This window comes from Emys orbicularis, chromosome 7 (assembly GCF_028017835.1).
Source record: "Emys orbicularis isolate rEmyOrb1 chromosome 7, rEmyOrb1.hap1, whole genome shotgun sequence".
Classification (NCBI taxonomy): domain Eukaryota; kingdom Metazoa; phylum Chordata; order Testudines; family Emydidae; genus Emys; species Emys orbicularis.
The window spans coordinates 61,593,977-61,609,222 of record NC_088689.1 but is presented as its reverse complement, the minus strand read 5'-3'; the positions used below and the strand labels follow the sequence as shown (position 1 = coordinate 61,609,222).

The 15,246-nt window shown below is 41.7% G+C and overlaps 1 protein-coding gene across 1 annotated transcript in view; it reads left to right on the top strand.

Annotated features, from left to right (window-relative positions):
• The window catches only part of ZMIZ1 (zinc finger MIZ-type containing 1), a 222,854-nt gene that overhangs the window by 18,622 nt on the left and 188,986 nt on the right, over positions 1-15,246 (top strand). The window contains 1 exon segment of the mRNA XM_065407792.1: positions 4,752-4,865. Within this exon segment, the coding sequence (XP_065263864.1) occupies positions 4,752-4,865 (114 nt within the window).

Genomic DNA, 15,246 nt, shown 5'->3' with positions numbered 1-15,246 from the left:
AATTTTCAGTAGCACAGTTGCTGTGTAGGACGTCAAGTTTTCAGCATGCTGTGTGTGTATAAAATTATTTTTTAGTAGAGGACCCATCTTTTAGTGGTTGGTTTATGATAGGACTCTGCTGTGCTTGACCATGCCAAAAAAAAAAAAAAAGCTTAAGTGCAATGGGTTGATGAGATGGAGACTTGAGTGAGAGTTGCATAACGCGTAATTAATTGAAGTCCAAGTCACCATCGACATTGCATTAATAGCTTCACTTTGAGGTAGCTTCTGCTCTGACGTATCCCATTGAAATGAGTATATATCTCTAGAGTGAAGTTTAAAAATGAAACAAACTTATTTCAGTCCTTTACACGTGTCAAAGCATATTGATTTTTGATAGTCTCACATTAAGTAGGTGTCAGTGTATGATACAGTGAAGTGAAAATTAAACCCATGTGTAAGGCCTCCTTAATGGTGGCCTAAAACTTCAAAAATGGTGAATGATTGAGTGCCTCCATTTTTGGGTGCCCAACTTGACTTATTAACTTGACTTCTGATTTTTCAGAGGGAAGGTGCTCAGCACTTCTGCAAATCAGGCCCCTTTAAGTTATCTCAGTTCAGCACCCAAAAGTTGAGCTACAAGACTTACCTGATGATCAGTAAAACAAAAATAACTATTTTTTTCCATATTCTGAGTGTGTGGACTGACGGGTCACTGTAGGAGGAGCTGGTGAAGTGATACTGAAAAGCAGTTTGGGCCCAATGATTTCAAACCGCAAACAAAAAATAGCCATATTGTTCTGTGCTTTGTGTTCAGGATTGGTGAGTTCTTTGCTCTCAGTGCAGGATGTGTCTGATGGAAATATCACCTACAAAATCGTGTATGTTTAAAAATATGTATTAGTCTTGGTGGCGAAACCTACAATGCCCAACAACATGTGCATACCACATTTCCTCTCTATTATATTTAATGTTGGTTTTGTGTTATTGAGGTTGCAACATGCGATCTTTTTGCTACCCCTGCAGCATGTGATTATCACAGTATGATTTGTGCTCCAGTTACGCTCACATTTTTCTTTCTCTGCAATTTTTGCAGATGCATTATAGCAGGAGAAGTTGCCTTTGGTGTATGATGCTCTAAGGGGTTTTGAGTTGGTTTTTGTGTTTTTCTGCTGAATGAGAATGGAGAATTGAAATGACAGTAGATACTGAGAGCTTTTGCAACAGACATTCGCAGCTTTGAAGGCTCCCAATCTCTCACCTTTCTGCTTGCTATAGTCAGGACAAATAACCTAAACTACTTGGCCTGTTGGTTTTTATAACAGACATAAAAGATCCCTCTTATCTTTGTTTAGTTGGATATGCTAATATTCATAAGTATACAAAGAGCTTTGACTCCTCTCATTGAGCTGGCATGGAAATGTTGCTTTGAAAATACAATCCAGAGGAAGTCATGCAGTTGGTATAAATTTGGCTCCATGTTGTTGAGTGGGAAGATACCATGTTGCATGATGTTTGTTTTTTTTAATTCTTCCTTTGTTTTAAAACTTGCTGCCCCACATACCAGTCATCTCTTGTCAACACAAGGGCTTCTGACAAAGATCCTCCATAGAACAAGGATTAGTGTAACAGGATCCAAAAAGTCACAGACATAAGAGCTTGTCACACCCTGGTGTGGGAGGATACTTGTTTTCACTCCGCTGTCTTGGAGCTAATTTATTTGGTTTATCTGGCATGAGAATAAGAGGGGGAGAGAACTGAATATTCTTTAATGTGAATAGATTTTGGATGTAGGACATATGTTTATAGCAATGCCAACTCCAAATATTCAAAAATCATGAGTCAAACAACCTCCCTAAATTCATCAGGTCGGCTTAAAAATAATGAGAATTTAATAAATTCCTTTTATTGTTGGTTTCCTTTTATTTGCCATCTGGGTTTTAAGCCTTCTGGGTGCACATTTTCAGACTTTTCTCTGCAACCAGAAAGGCTAGGACCTTACTTTTTAAAAATCAAGCTGAGTTTCCCATGTGAGCTCTTGTCTCTAGAAGTTTGGGCTTTAAGTCAAACATCACACCTATTGTGAGAGCTGGCATTACTGTGTATGTAGCCTGTTTAGGAAGATACTTACATGAGATTATGATGATACACATGGGAAAGGAAATAAGTGAATCTTTAGAGTGAATATCAGTATTTTTAATTACTGTGAAGTCTTATTGGAACCTATATAAACTGAGTAAAGTAGTTTTGGGTCATCACTGACCATCTCATTTTTGTCAACGCTGCTGGCTCTGTTGAGCTGGAGAGTTCTCCAAGTTTTCCATTGACAGAAATCCCCTTTATGCAAAATCTAACTCTCAATGTTGGATATTTGGATATGCCAGAGAGGATGCCAACGGGTCACCCTTTTTGATGAACCGTATGGGCCAGTCCAATCTCCTGAAAATGGCAATTCTAGGAATTGCTGACAATTTCCTGGTGCATATAGTGTGTAGTCCTTCAATAATGAGGTTTGGTTTGGGTTTTTTTTTTGTTTTGCATTTTCCATTGCAAGGTATGAAGGACAGATATAATATACAGAACTTTGGTATAACCAGGTGCTGTTCTCCTGGACATAGAATATGTCCTCCAGCTCTTAGATAAATGAATACATAAAAAGGGGGAAGTATAGGAAGATGGCAGCCACCACGTAAATAGGGGCTTGTCGGGATTCAGATGACTATGAGCCTCAGAGGTCGGCTTGAGCTTTCTTTTATCGGAGAAAGTATGTAACTTGCTGGTGCGTGTATGTTACAGGGCCTTCTCTATGCCCAATGTGCAGAGGATATGAGTCTGTTACAGCCACAGCTAGAAAGCATTGGCTTGTTAGCTCAAGGCCCCCTCACCACAGGCGAGTGGAAATCTTTTATACACCTCATATGCCACGGTAGTGATTGTCTCCATTAGTTAGGAATTCTTATTTTATTCTTCTTTAAATTCTATTGTTGTTTTAATAATAGTATGTATTAGTTTATTATTAACAGGCATTACATAGAAAATACGAGAAAATTGAGCAAAACAAAACCCCAAATCTGGCATTCAAGTTAAATGGTTTTAGTGGATACTTAACAGCAAAATACCATATTAATAGCGGCCGTAATTTTAGGCCTTGGATTGTAGGAGTTGTAGCCAAAGTCATACTGGGGGTAGTAAGACTGTCCTTGTCTGTGCTGTTGGTAGCTGTTACCCCAGCTTCTTTCTGGCCACTGATTAGATCTATTACCACCTTGCCAGTCATGCCTGTCCCCCAAGCAAAAACTCTTATAGTGCCTGATGTTTGCTAGGTGCTTTACACCAAATAAAAAATGGCCTTTGCCCCAAAGACCTCACAAATGAAGGCTCGACAAGCGAAGGCTTGTACCATGTGGCTCTCTTGTGCCCATAATGTATCCCCATTCTGGGTGTGAGCATTGTACAGTATGTAGGCACACAGGCATCATGTTAATGGTGACCTTATACCGGGGTAGGCAACCTATGGCACGTGTGCCAAAGGCGGCACACGAGCTGATTTTCAGTGGCACTCACACTGCCCGGGTCCTGGCCACCGGTCCGGGGGGCTCTGCATTTTAATTTAATTTTAAATGAAGCTTCTTAAACATTTTAAAAACCTTATTTACTTTACATACAACAATAGTTTAGTTATATATTATAGACTTATAGAAAGAGACCTTCTAAAAATCTTAAAATGTATTACTGGCACGCGAAACCTTAAATTAGAGTGAATAAATGAAGACTCGGCACACCACTTCTGAAAGGTTGCCGACCCCTGCCTTATACAAACCCAGATAGGGATATGGATATATGTAAATGTCAGTTGTTTTCAAAATCCAGACAAATAGTGCTTTCTTCTCAGGGGATTTAGCGGCTACCATCTTGAATTCCACCCCACGCTAAAAATTTGGAGCATTTTGGTTTTAGAGTACTTTGAAATATGACAGTAGGCATTATGGTATTAAATAATACTACTAAATGTCTCCCAAAACAGGACTGTAATTTGACCAGTGCAGGGGAACCCAAGAGAGTAGCAGTTAGATGGGTTTCCTTCTCCAAGTTTTGCCGGCTAATGAAATCCTGCTCCTGCAGGGGTTGTGAGATTTCCTTTGGATATTTCTCAACACTCTATGTGCTTTTGTATTTTCAGTTGTAGCAATGTCACAGCCATACCTTGGTGTCAGTGTTTTCCTCCGTGTGCTGTTTTCCTGAACTACAGTGCCGCAAATGTCTCAATATTTGTTGCAACCACAGTAGCTACAGTTGTGCAAACTGTTTAATAAGTATCAGCAATGTCCATAGCAAGGCAGTCGGGCCACATTCAGTAAGCGGGCAGATGCTGAAATCTAGCTGTTCTAAAAGCATTGCTGGCTCTGTGTCCCCCTTTCCAGCAGTTGGAGTTGGGCCTGAGGCAAAGAGGTGAAATGCAGAATGAGATTCAAGTCTGCCCTGCGTTGGGGTTGGCGAGCCTTGGTGTCCTAGTTCAACTTACTACATCTCTGGGCACAATTCATGAAGTTTTGGGGAACTGGATCTGGACTTTCAGTTGAGTTATTACCTCTACGCAATAAAATTAAATTAGGAGCCATATACAGATAATAGAGAATGAATTAAGTTGGTCTACTCTATTCATCTCTTATCATTTCCTCGGTTTTTTGGCTTTCAAATAGTGTGATGAAGAGAATGCATCTAGCAGTTAACATTATTTATTTACTATATTGTTTAATCTCCCCCCTTTTCAGCACTTACAGAATCCTGCAAACTTCCATAATGCAGCTACAGAGCTCCTGGATTGGTGTGGAGACCCGAGAGCTTTCCAGAGACCTTTTGAGCAGAGTCTGATGGGCTGTTTGACGGTACGTCAACTCTTTCTGTGATGGCATTTCTTCCTCTCTCTGTGCTGTCTGTCAAAGACTGGTAACTGAGTCTGCAGTTAGTCACTGTTTTTGTACAGCATGTGGCTCCTTAATCCCCACATACTAATATCTATATATTTCATAGCGATCAGGGTGACTAAGCTTACTTAACGTGCAACTTAAGAAGGCAATAGGAAATTAATCATTTGGAGGGTAAAATCTTATATAGCTATACTGCATCTCTCTATATACACTAACTGAGCCACTAATTAGGGGAGCCATCGAAATTTCAGACAAATCTCCCTTATTGCTTATTTTTGAGGAAGTGGGTGGAAGGGCACTCTTCTGAGGTAACCAGGGCTAGTCCATCAGCTGATGAGCACTCTAGAGAAATCCATTTCATTTGGCTTAGCCTGTTTCATATGATGACGTGGGTCAAATCCTGCCTTACTACTTGTGAGTAGTGCTGTTGACTTTAATGGGACTGCCTGTGTGAGTCAAATGAGCGGTGATTGATCCTAGAGCAACTATCAAATGCAGAATGTACATTTCAGTGCCTACAACAGCAGCAATTTTTGTTCTGAATGGTGCCGCTTGCCCGGCAGATTTAGGATCCAGCCCAGAAATATTCACAGAGTCAAGTAAACACTGTGCGGCGGGGGTACTCAAAAGCTTTCTTGCTATTTTCATAACATTACATAATAAAGATAAATTAAAACAAAAGCCTACAAAATAGCAAGAGAAACAAATAGATCACCTAGATAGCTTATGCCATCCTTCAGCATAAGTGTTGACAGATGCTTGTTATCCAGGCAAAAATACACAAATTGGTTTCATACAGTTTGTAAAGAGCATACATATAGCAGTTACTAAGAGCCAGATTCAGCTGTAATACTTCAAATGTTAAGGAATGGCTCCATCTTAATGTGTTCAAGTGTATAGCATCTCTCAGAACTCTGTCAAGGTATGGAATGAATCTAGTGATCTATAAGAAATTGCATATCATCCTTCCAGGCAGGAAATATTTTTTGAGAGAATTATAAATGTTATTGGGCTCCACAGACTTCTGATGATGTTTAAACTGTAAGTTGTCTTCAGCAAATTCCTCGATTTATCAAAATATACACATGATGTAATGTGGCCATAGTTATACTGTCCCTATATGTTTATGTTGTATCTGGCAATTGATAAACACTGTGTCTGAGTTTGGTGTTTGTGAAAAGGAGACAAATGAAAGACTGGCGCATTATGAACTCACGTAGACTCCTGTGTCTGTGGGTTAACTGTGCTCACCTGACCTCATGGCTGAAGACAGCTCAATAAGAGAGCAAGAAAGAAAAGGAATGCCCAGCTCACCCTGCTCTATTTCATTTGATTGATTCAACTCTGTGCAAGTGACAGAGAATCACCCATTTAGACTCCAAGGTACCACTCATGGCTAGTTGCCTAGTTTTTTCCTGTCTGAATGATTTATTGTTATTTATTCATTTGTCTATTTTTTATTATTTGTATTGTCAGCACCTAAGAACCTTAGCCACGGACCAAGACCCCACTGTGCTAGGTGCTGTACAAGCACAGAATAAAAAGATGCTCCCTGCCCCAAAGAACTTACAATGTAAACAAAGCCACACACATATAATATTATAACTGAAGCCCCCAAAGGCTCCAGTTGGTATCAGGGCCTCCTTCTTCGAGTGCTGGTCCATACTTATATTTCACTGTGGGCATGCATGCACTCCATGTGGCAGAGATTTCTTGCAAGTAGTTCCGTTGGTCCATACCTATGCCCCTGCTCTCCATGTGTTAATCACCAAAGGTATAAAAGGGGGGCGGACCCTCCGCCTCTCCAGTTCCTTTGTACCCCCTCCTGGCCTAAGTCAAAATCCTCCAGTATCTGGAGCTTCTCCTTTCTCTTCTTCCTGTAAATATTCAAATTCTGTATTGGTCTTAGTTTTGTTGTTGTTAGTGTTTTGGTAGTTCCTACGTTAGTGTGTGTTAGAATTCCCACCCCAGGGAGCCCTCCTGGCTTTCCAGCAAGGGATTGATCCTGGGATTATGCCCTGGCTACTGAGCTTCAAAAACTGCATCTCCTGCCCCTGCTCCTTTTTGGCCTGGATGGCCACCAGCTCTGCCTCTACTGCCTCAGGGTACGTCTACACTTACCTCCGGGTCCGACGGCGGGCAATCGATGTTCTGGGATCGATTTATCGCGTCTTGTCTAGACGCGATAAATCGATCCCGGAAGTGCTCGCCGTCGACGCCGGTACTCCAGCTCGGCGAGAGGAGTACGCGGCATCGACAGGGGAGCCTGCCTGCAGCGTCTGGACCCGCGGTAAGTTCGGACTAAGGTACTTCGAATTCAGCTACGTTATTAACGTAGCTGAATTTGCGTACCTTAGTCCGAAGTGGGGGGGTAGTGTGGACCAGGCCTCAGAGAAGCTCGGATCTCCACTAAGTGCAGTATCTGCTGCTTTTCCCCCCACCAGAACACAGCAAGCATGAGAGCTTTGGTTTCAGAAGTGGAGCATGCAACAAGGTTTCAGTCAGACCCAAGCCTGGGAGACCCCCTGTGCATTGGCCAGAGTTGGCAAGGATAGGAATGCAGAGGGAAGGAACTTTTGGCTGGGCCATCTCATTAGAATAAGGGGCACTCTCCCAGACTCCCTCCTCTAGGAGGAGAGATCCCTTCCCAGCCCCATCCAAGTGGGGTGTGCGCTCATACCCAAGCCATAAGGACTTAGGCACTCCTAAGTTGCATGATCGTGTTCAAAAGATTCCAAGGAGCAAGTCTCCTTCAGTACCAGTCTCTGCATCTACCTCGACACCAGCTGCTGTACCATCTAAATAAAACACTGGGACCCGAAGGACTGGAAACTGTCGGTACCACTGAAAACTGTGATGTTGGTGACTCATTCACTGGTGGTACCATTACATTCCTGTAAGGGGCCACTGTCTATACCTACTCTAGTGGTATGAAGTGACAAGACACAACCTTTCCAGATGATATCTTCATCCTCCTGGTCCCACAGTCTCCCTTGTTATTGGGACCAGTCCGCACCAGGGAGATACAAATGCCTGTGGGAGTGCAAGACTCTGGGAGAAGTCTGTCCCCTTGTGCTGTCCACTAGCAGCAGTTTCCTTTCCATGGATCTGTCAGCACCACTGATGGACCAGGATCTGACCTTTTCATCTTTGGGAGACAGATGTACCAGTGGAACCAGCTTCTCCTCCACTCAGTGAATTCAGCCCGGACATGAACAAGACTTTCCTGGAACCAGCCTCGACCACAGAGACAGGAACTTCCTAATCTGGACAGGTAGTCCCATCACAACCCAACTTCGACTCCTCATACTGGCCTTATTGGTGCCCATGGCATCTTTACACACATTACCTAGAATCCATCTGTTCCTACATGAAATCTTACTACCCTTCTGCTCCAAGGGGACAGTCTGAATCCCCTGAGCCTATGGAAGAAGGGGAAGATGAGCTGGATCCACTGGTAACATCGGTTCTGAGACGGGTTCCATCATTGTTGCTCTATGAGGCGATTGCTCCAGCCTTTTCTTTTCCCCTGGATAATCATAGACAGTTTCAGGAGCTCCTACGGAGAATGGCGGAAGAGCTCCACATCTCTCTAAAGGAAATCCAGGACCTTCAGCATAAACTCCTGGATATCCTGCAGCCCAGGCGCTCCAGTCGGGATGCACTTCCAGTAAATTAAGCTATATGAGAACCAGCAGGGGCTGTGTTGCTGTGGCTTGAAGAGCACCGCAGGGCCAGATGGCATGAGCCCCTGGCTATGTAGCAGTGAATCATGGCCTGGCCTGGCCAGCTCTGTGCATCTCTCACACTGTTGTCATCATGATATTTATCCGAAAGGTGGCACACAATAGAGCACTGGAAAACTAAAAAACTCACTGGTATATATTGTTGCATGCAGAGCCATCCCTTAGGTAGGGGAAATTGGGGCGACTGCTCCGGGCCCTGTGCTTTGGGGGGCCACATGGGCCAGTGTGATTGGCCGGCATGTTTTCCCTGGGGTTACGCTTCAGAAGAATACATTTCAAAGGTTTACTAGACTATAAAGAGAGGGGAAGAGAACCCCTTAGATATTCTTCACCTGAGGAGCCAAAACCAAGCACTTTGGGCTCTGCGTTAGGATCCTGGCTGAGGACTGTGCCCCCATCCCCAAGAAGGCAGAGAAGCAATATTTAGTTGCAGCTAAGGAAGCAGAGTTCTTGTTCACCCACCTTGCCCTGAACTCCTTACAGGTCCAGGCAGCCACTGAATGATCCAGGCAACAGCACCCAAGGGCCCCCCTGCAGATAGGGAGGCCAAGCATCTTGACCTTATGGGGTGGAAGGTGTTTACATATACCACCACTGCAGTGTCAAATCTCAGACTATCAGGCCCTTCACGCCAAATACAATTTATTGAATTACTCTAAGTTCCTGGACTTCAGGAACACATTGCCTCAGGAGGACAAGGCTCAGTATCAGGCCCTTATTGATGAGGGCAAACTAGTGGCCAGAACCTCTTTACAAGCTGCAGTCGATGCAGCTGATATGGCATCAACTTCCACCGCAACCACAGTGAGAATATGTACGTTATTTTCAGTAACAAACCAAAACAAACCCACCTGTAAGGAGGGTAAGACCAAACAAGGGGTGTTTCAACACCAAAGGAGAATTTTTCAGAAAGTTATGAGCAACTGAAAACAAATTGTATATTGGACCGTCATAAGTAAGGCCCTACTTAATTTACAATATTGTGGAAACTGTGGATCCCGTAATATTAGATTTCCACCGCAATTTTTATTTTAATTAGCTCACTTTGCATAGTCCACAAAATTGCATACATTTTGAGGTTTGCAACACACACTTCTTTCTTCATTAGTACAGTAGAAGCCCATTTATCCGAGCTGATACTGGGTGGGGCTTGTGCTGTCAGCTCCGGGTGGCTGGGGCTCCATTTATTACTTTCCATGATTTTCCATGTCTTGTCCACAACTCAGCCACAATTATTTGACAATCATACCGCAATTCAAGTAGGGCCTTAGTCATAAGCAAAATTAATGTTAATTTAGCAACTGCATGCGCTATGATATTAAGAGCCAAAGCTGCTTATCTTTGGAAATGTTTATCAATTATTTTACCTTGTGGGGGATTATACTATGATTCCCCTCCCCCCCAAAAGTGTAAAAGCCTATTCATTCCATTGCAGCAGGATTATTAATTCTTTATTTCTCCAATCCCTAAAATGACCTTTGAAAACAAATTACTTCGGAACTTCATTACTTTTGGGATATAAATTAAAAAGCACTTAGCCTCTGGCATCATTAGAACATTTGCATTACACGGGATTCCAAAGCAGCAAGCACGCTGATAAATGACCCAGGAATTTCTACAAAACATTAGAAAGGTTTGCAGTATCGGCTCCTCCTTTTCCGTGTGTAAAGAAAAATTGATTTTCTTAATTTTTCATACAACACACAGACATGATTTTCTGCGCACACTGCCAAAAAAAAAAAAAAAAAGTTCAACATGAAACTACTCCTTCCAGCACATAAATGACATGAAAGAACAACTTACTAATGTAGATTTTGTGCTATAGGATAACACTCAGGATACACTAGGCAACATCCCAATCCTAAAGTATTCAGAGAATGCGAACAAAGGGCAGGCTGTCTCTAAAATGAGCAGAGCATCCATTCACAAACTGCAAAATTTAGAAATGTGAGGTGCAAGACCAGGTCTTCAACACAGACCTGTGTGCTGTTATGAAAAGCCTGTCCAATGTATTTGGCAGACCTACATGAACAGCAATTTTCTTCCCTGGGTTGTTCACTTTAAAACTAATATTTTTGCTGAAATAACAAATAAGAGTTCTACCCTTACATAAGACTGATTACTTCAAATCCCTCAAATTGTGGTTTTGATCCAAACAGTCGTTCTTGGGAAATGATAGATTGGGGCTACACCCCAGTTTCCTGTGTTACGGTCTTAGCTAGCTCTTCTTAGCTTAATAACAAAAGCAATTATTTTCTCCTTCTGCCAGTCCCACTGAATCAATATAGCTGCAAAAGAACATGCTGCATATCATTCTGTGCGTCATCTGCAAAGTTGCCTGCTTTGATTGCGAAATCACTGTTGTTGATGTAAGAAACAGAAAGCCATCACAGCATGATTTTCAGATCCTAGATTGAGTTTGAAGTGCCAGCAGTTATGGAAATCTTGTTTTGACTGGTAAACTGCGTGAATCGGATACAGAGCATGTGTGGAACATCAAAACATAATTTTCACAGTATCACTTTTCTCCCAGTGACCACATTTTAGGCTAATGAATAGATTTGCCTTTGTGCATTCCCTGCCCTTGGCATTATTCAGGTTGAAATTGCTCCTATAGGAGCCAGTGAGAATATACTGGAGATAACAGGTCTGGCTTTCTTCTTTTAAGAATAAACTCAGAGTTTGTCAGAGCTACTGAAACTTTGCCAGAAAAGAAAATGGACAGGTTTTATTAGACCCATAGTGAGCTAGATTTATCTTGTTAAAGACCCTTTCCTTGTTAAATAAGACCCTTTAAGGGACACTTCCTTTAGGGGGATATAACCCTAGCCTACGAGCACTACCACCATGCAAAATAACGTCAATCTCACAGTAATCCTAGAACTGATTTTTATATTTGACCCATGAAAACTCCTGAAATGAGAGCTTAATGTATTTTTAAACAGAAACCCATTTAAACAGATAGAGAACATGCAAGGAGGTGGAGGTAAATCTTATATATATTTTTTTTCTTGCAAGTTACAGACTCCAGAGAGAGATTACAGAAAACAGCTTGGAGGAAATACGTAGAAACATACATAAAATGCAAACACATATTTGTGTTCTTCTAGTGAGAACCTGTGTGAGTCTTCTAATTTGCAACGGAAAACGAGGTGCTGTGTGAGCTGCTTTTCCACAAGGGTTACTTTGCAAATCAGATTTGAGAATCTGTATTCTGAAGCCTGAATTCTGTCTATAAATGAAATTGTATCTGTCCTGTTAATATTCCTGAAGTTTCATTTGGATGTAGTATTCTTCTCTGTCTGTCACTAACTGTTGCATACAGTTGTAAAAAACTGATTAAAATAGCTTGTAACCCAAAGTGGCTGCATTTCATTGCTAGGAGAAATATTTTCTAAATATAGCGGGTGTGAAATTTGTAAAGCAATTTGGAATTAAATCTGCTTTATAAAACTAAAGTTACATTATGTGAGTAATAATCTTTATCTTCTGTAAACATAAGAATATTCATTAGTATTATACATATTAGTATACTATATATGCAGCTGTACTTACTATCTTCCCAAACAATGGCAACCTCAAATAACCAAGTCCAGATTAGTGAGCCAGTGAATACCTTTGGAAGTGGCTTCATGAGATAACACAGGCACATGATTGAAGCATCAGTGATTTATAGTATGGTCCATAGTTTGCGACTGGTGTCCACAGTTACGTTGTGTATTATCTCCTATTTTCCAGAGGTGGAAGAGATGAGACAGCATCTGCCATTCAATGTTCTGAAATGGTTCAAAGTGAGTCATTGTTTCTGGGGCAGGTTGAAGCCTGGAAGTTTTTTTGTGGGGTCAGCAATCAGGTGTTTGTTTGAGACATTAGCATTATCCCAGAATTCTCTCCAGTGTGCTTCAGGATTGAATGAGGCTGCCTCAAGAGTTTTAGCCCGATCCCAAATAGGTTTGTGAGATTTCAGGCATGTCTTTGGAAGGTTCTGGAGGTCCAGAATGAATTGGTAAGTCCTAGTTGGCCATGGTTTGATTGTATGCACCAGCTGTGTGTGTGTGTGTATATGTGTGGGTGCGCGCGCACGTGTCCAGATTTTGGGTGGGGCTATATGTGCCAAAGTGGGCAGTCATTGAAGGAGTGTTGATTTTAATGTTCCAGTTATGATTCTCCTTGCGACATTAAACTACACCTCCAAAGATTTAGTATATGTGAGCTGGTGCGCAATGTTCAGCAATCAAGTATACCAGTGCTAGAGTCGCTGTTCTGTGTGTGTGTGTGTGTGTGTGTGTGTGTGTGTGTGTGTGTGTGTGTGTGCGCGCGCGCGCATCATCACCCCATTTTGTGTTTGCAAGTGTTTGGATGAACTAGTTCCTGCTTTTATTTTTTTGCATGTCTTTTCCAAATAAGGTTTAAAAGGCCAAGGTTACACCCAGGTACTTCAGATAGGGCTCCTTTCTGACCTGCTGACTGTAAAAGGTGACACTGAGTGGTTCCTTATCAGCTTTGTTGTTTAGGTGAAAGTCTATTACCAAAATTTTGGAGGGATTAGGATAGAGCTTCCAGTATTAAAAGTATGCCACCATTATCTTGATGTGCTGAAAGGATATCACCAATGGTGGCGAGGTCTTTGCCTTATACCACAAGAGCGATGTCATCGGCATACTTCGCATTGTTCACAGTGGCAGTTAATTCATAGGCATGAATTTTGTATCTTGCAGCTTGCTCGTAGCCTGTTAGTATGAGTTTCTTGTTGAGCAACATTGATGTTATTCACCTTGAGAACTCTTGAAAGATAGTCATGTTTAGCATGTTAGAGAGAGAAGGGGGGTGAGGTAATATCTTTTATGGGACCAAATTTGGTTGGTGAGAGAGACAAGCTTTCGAGCTTGTGCAGCTCAAAAACTTGTCTCTCTCACCAACAGAACTTGGCCCAATAAGATATTATCTTACTCACCTTGTCTCTCTAATATCCTGGGACCAATACGGCTACAACTATGCTGCATATTTGGCATGTGTCCGACCTTCGTATTGAGTCTGTACATACGTAGAACTGGTCCTGCAGTTCTTCAATGAAGTCCCAGACAAGGACTCCTAAGAAATTGATGATATTCATTGTGTTAATCAGTAACACATAACAGGAGCACCATGTGAAGGTTGTTGTCTTGCTCCTTCCTCCCCCCAAATAAAACAAAGCCAATAGTAAAATAATTTAGACCACTATATCAAGTAGAACTTAAATCTGGTCAAGAGTTGTAACTCTCCCTTTCGCCCATTCTTAAATCCATCCCCATCCCACTGCATTATTCTACCATTGAAAAATATCCTGGCATATTAATGATGGTGTTGTGGAGATTTCCATCTTGTGTCGTACTATGGAGCAGTAGTAATAAGAAGGGGAGAGCTAAGGCCACTGGACATATCCGTATGCCTGTCTTTGACCACTTTCGGCAAGGAACAATAATAGCAGTACTTTTGCACTCTTATAGCACTTTTCATATGAGAATTCACAGTATTTTACATTATTTAGGCCTCACAACATGCCTGCAAGGCAGTTCAAAGAGAGGGACACGTAGCTTCATGCAGTCATCTCTGGTGTGGAATACTGCAGTTGTTTAACAGTTCACGATAGGTTATGAAAAGCAATAGCATATCCAGTTTGGATGGCAGGAGGAATTTAGGCAGGCTGAATGTAATTACCAGAATGGGCTGTTGGTCAAAACACCAGAGTTATGCAACTCTGCTTATCAAAAGTGTTGTGGGATTGCTGACCACAGATGGTCAGGACCTTGGTTTCTCATCTCATCTGACAGATGTCACTTCCTATGCCACCCTGACCACAAACACTATGCTGAGGTATTCATTAAACATCGATAGAGGGAGAAGTGATACCTCATGACTCACAACACTTCTTTCATCGTCTAGGTGTTCTTGGAGGTTTTCTATTCAAATAATGGCTCAGCTCAACCTTGCTTAGCCGGTGTGACCTGATGGAGTCATAACCAAGGTGGTATGACTGTACTAAAGTGACAGAAATATTGTTAGACATAAAACTCTTTGATAACTCTGGTCATGCTGTATCTGAAATTCCAGGTTTTCATTTGTATCCTTTCTGTAACCTGAGGCTCTCTATATACTCTAAAGAGAAGCATTACTCAAAAATGGTTGTATTAAAATGTCCAAAGGAACGATGCTTTGGGCCACTTATTTGTGGTTGTGATATTGCGTATGCTCAGTCATTTTACAATGCAAAATAACCTTCTGAGTTCCATTTCTCCTTGAAAAAATCTTTGAAGCAAAGCTCTTGACGTTTTTCAGATCATTTTAAGAATAGGAAAGCTGTTGTCAGTTTTGTGATATGGAAACCCATTTTAGCTCATCAAACGTGTAATTAAAAAATTTAATTAAAAACAAAAAGGACAAGAACCATACGTTTGGATGAGGTCAGGTTTCCAAAACAGAATGCCTCAGATGGCAGAAACAACAAAGTTAGGCTAATGTGTTTGCAAGGTATCTGCTGCTAAATTGACTTCATGCCTGTCTAGGCTCTTTCTGTTTAATACAGAGAAGTACAGAATCGAAAAATCAACATGTGA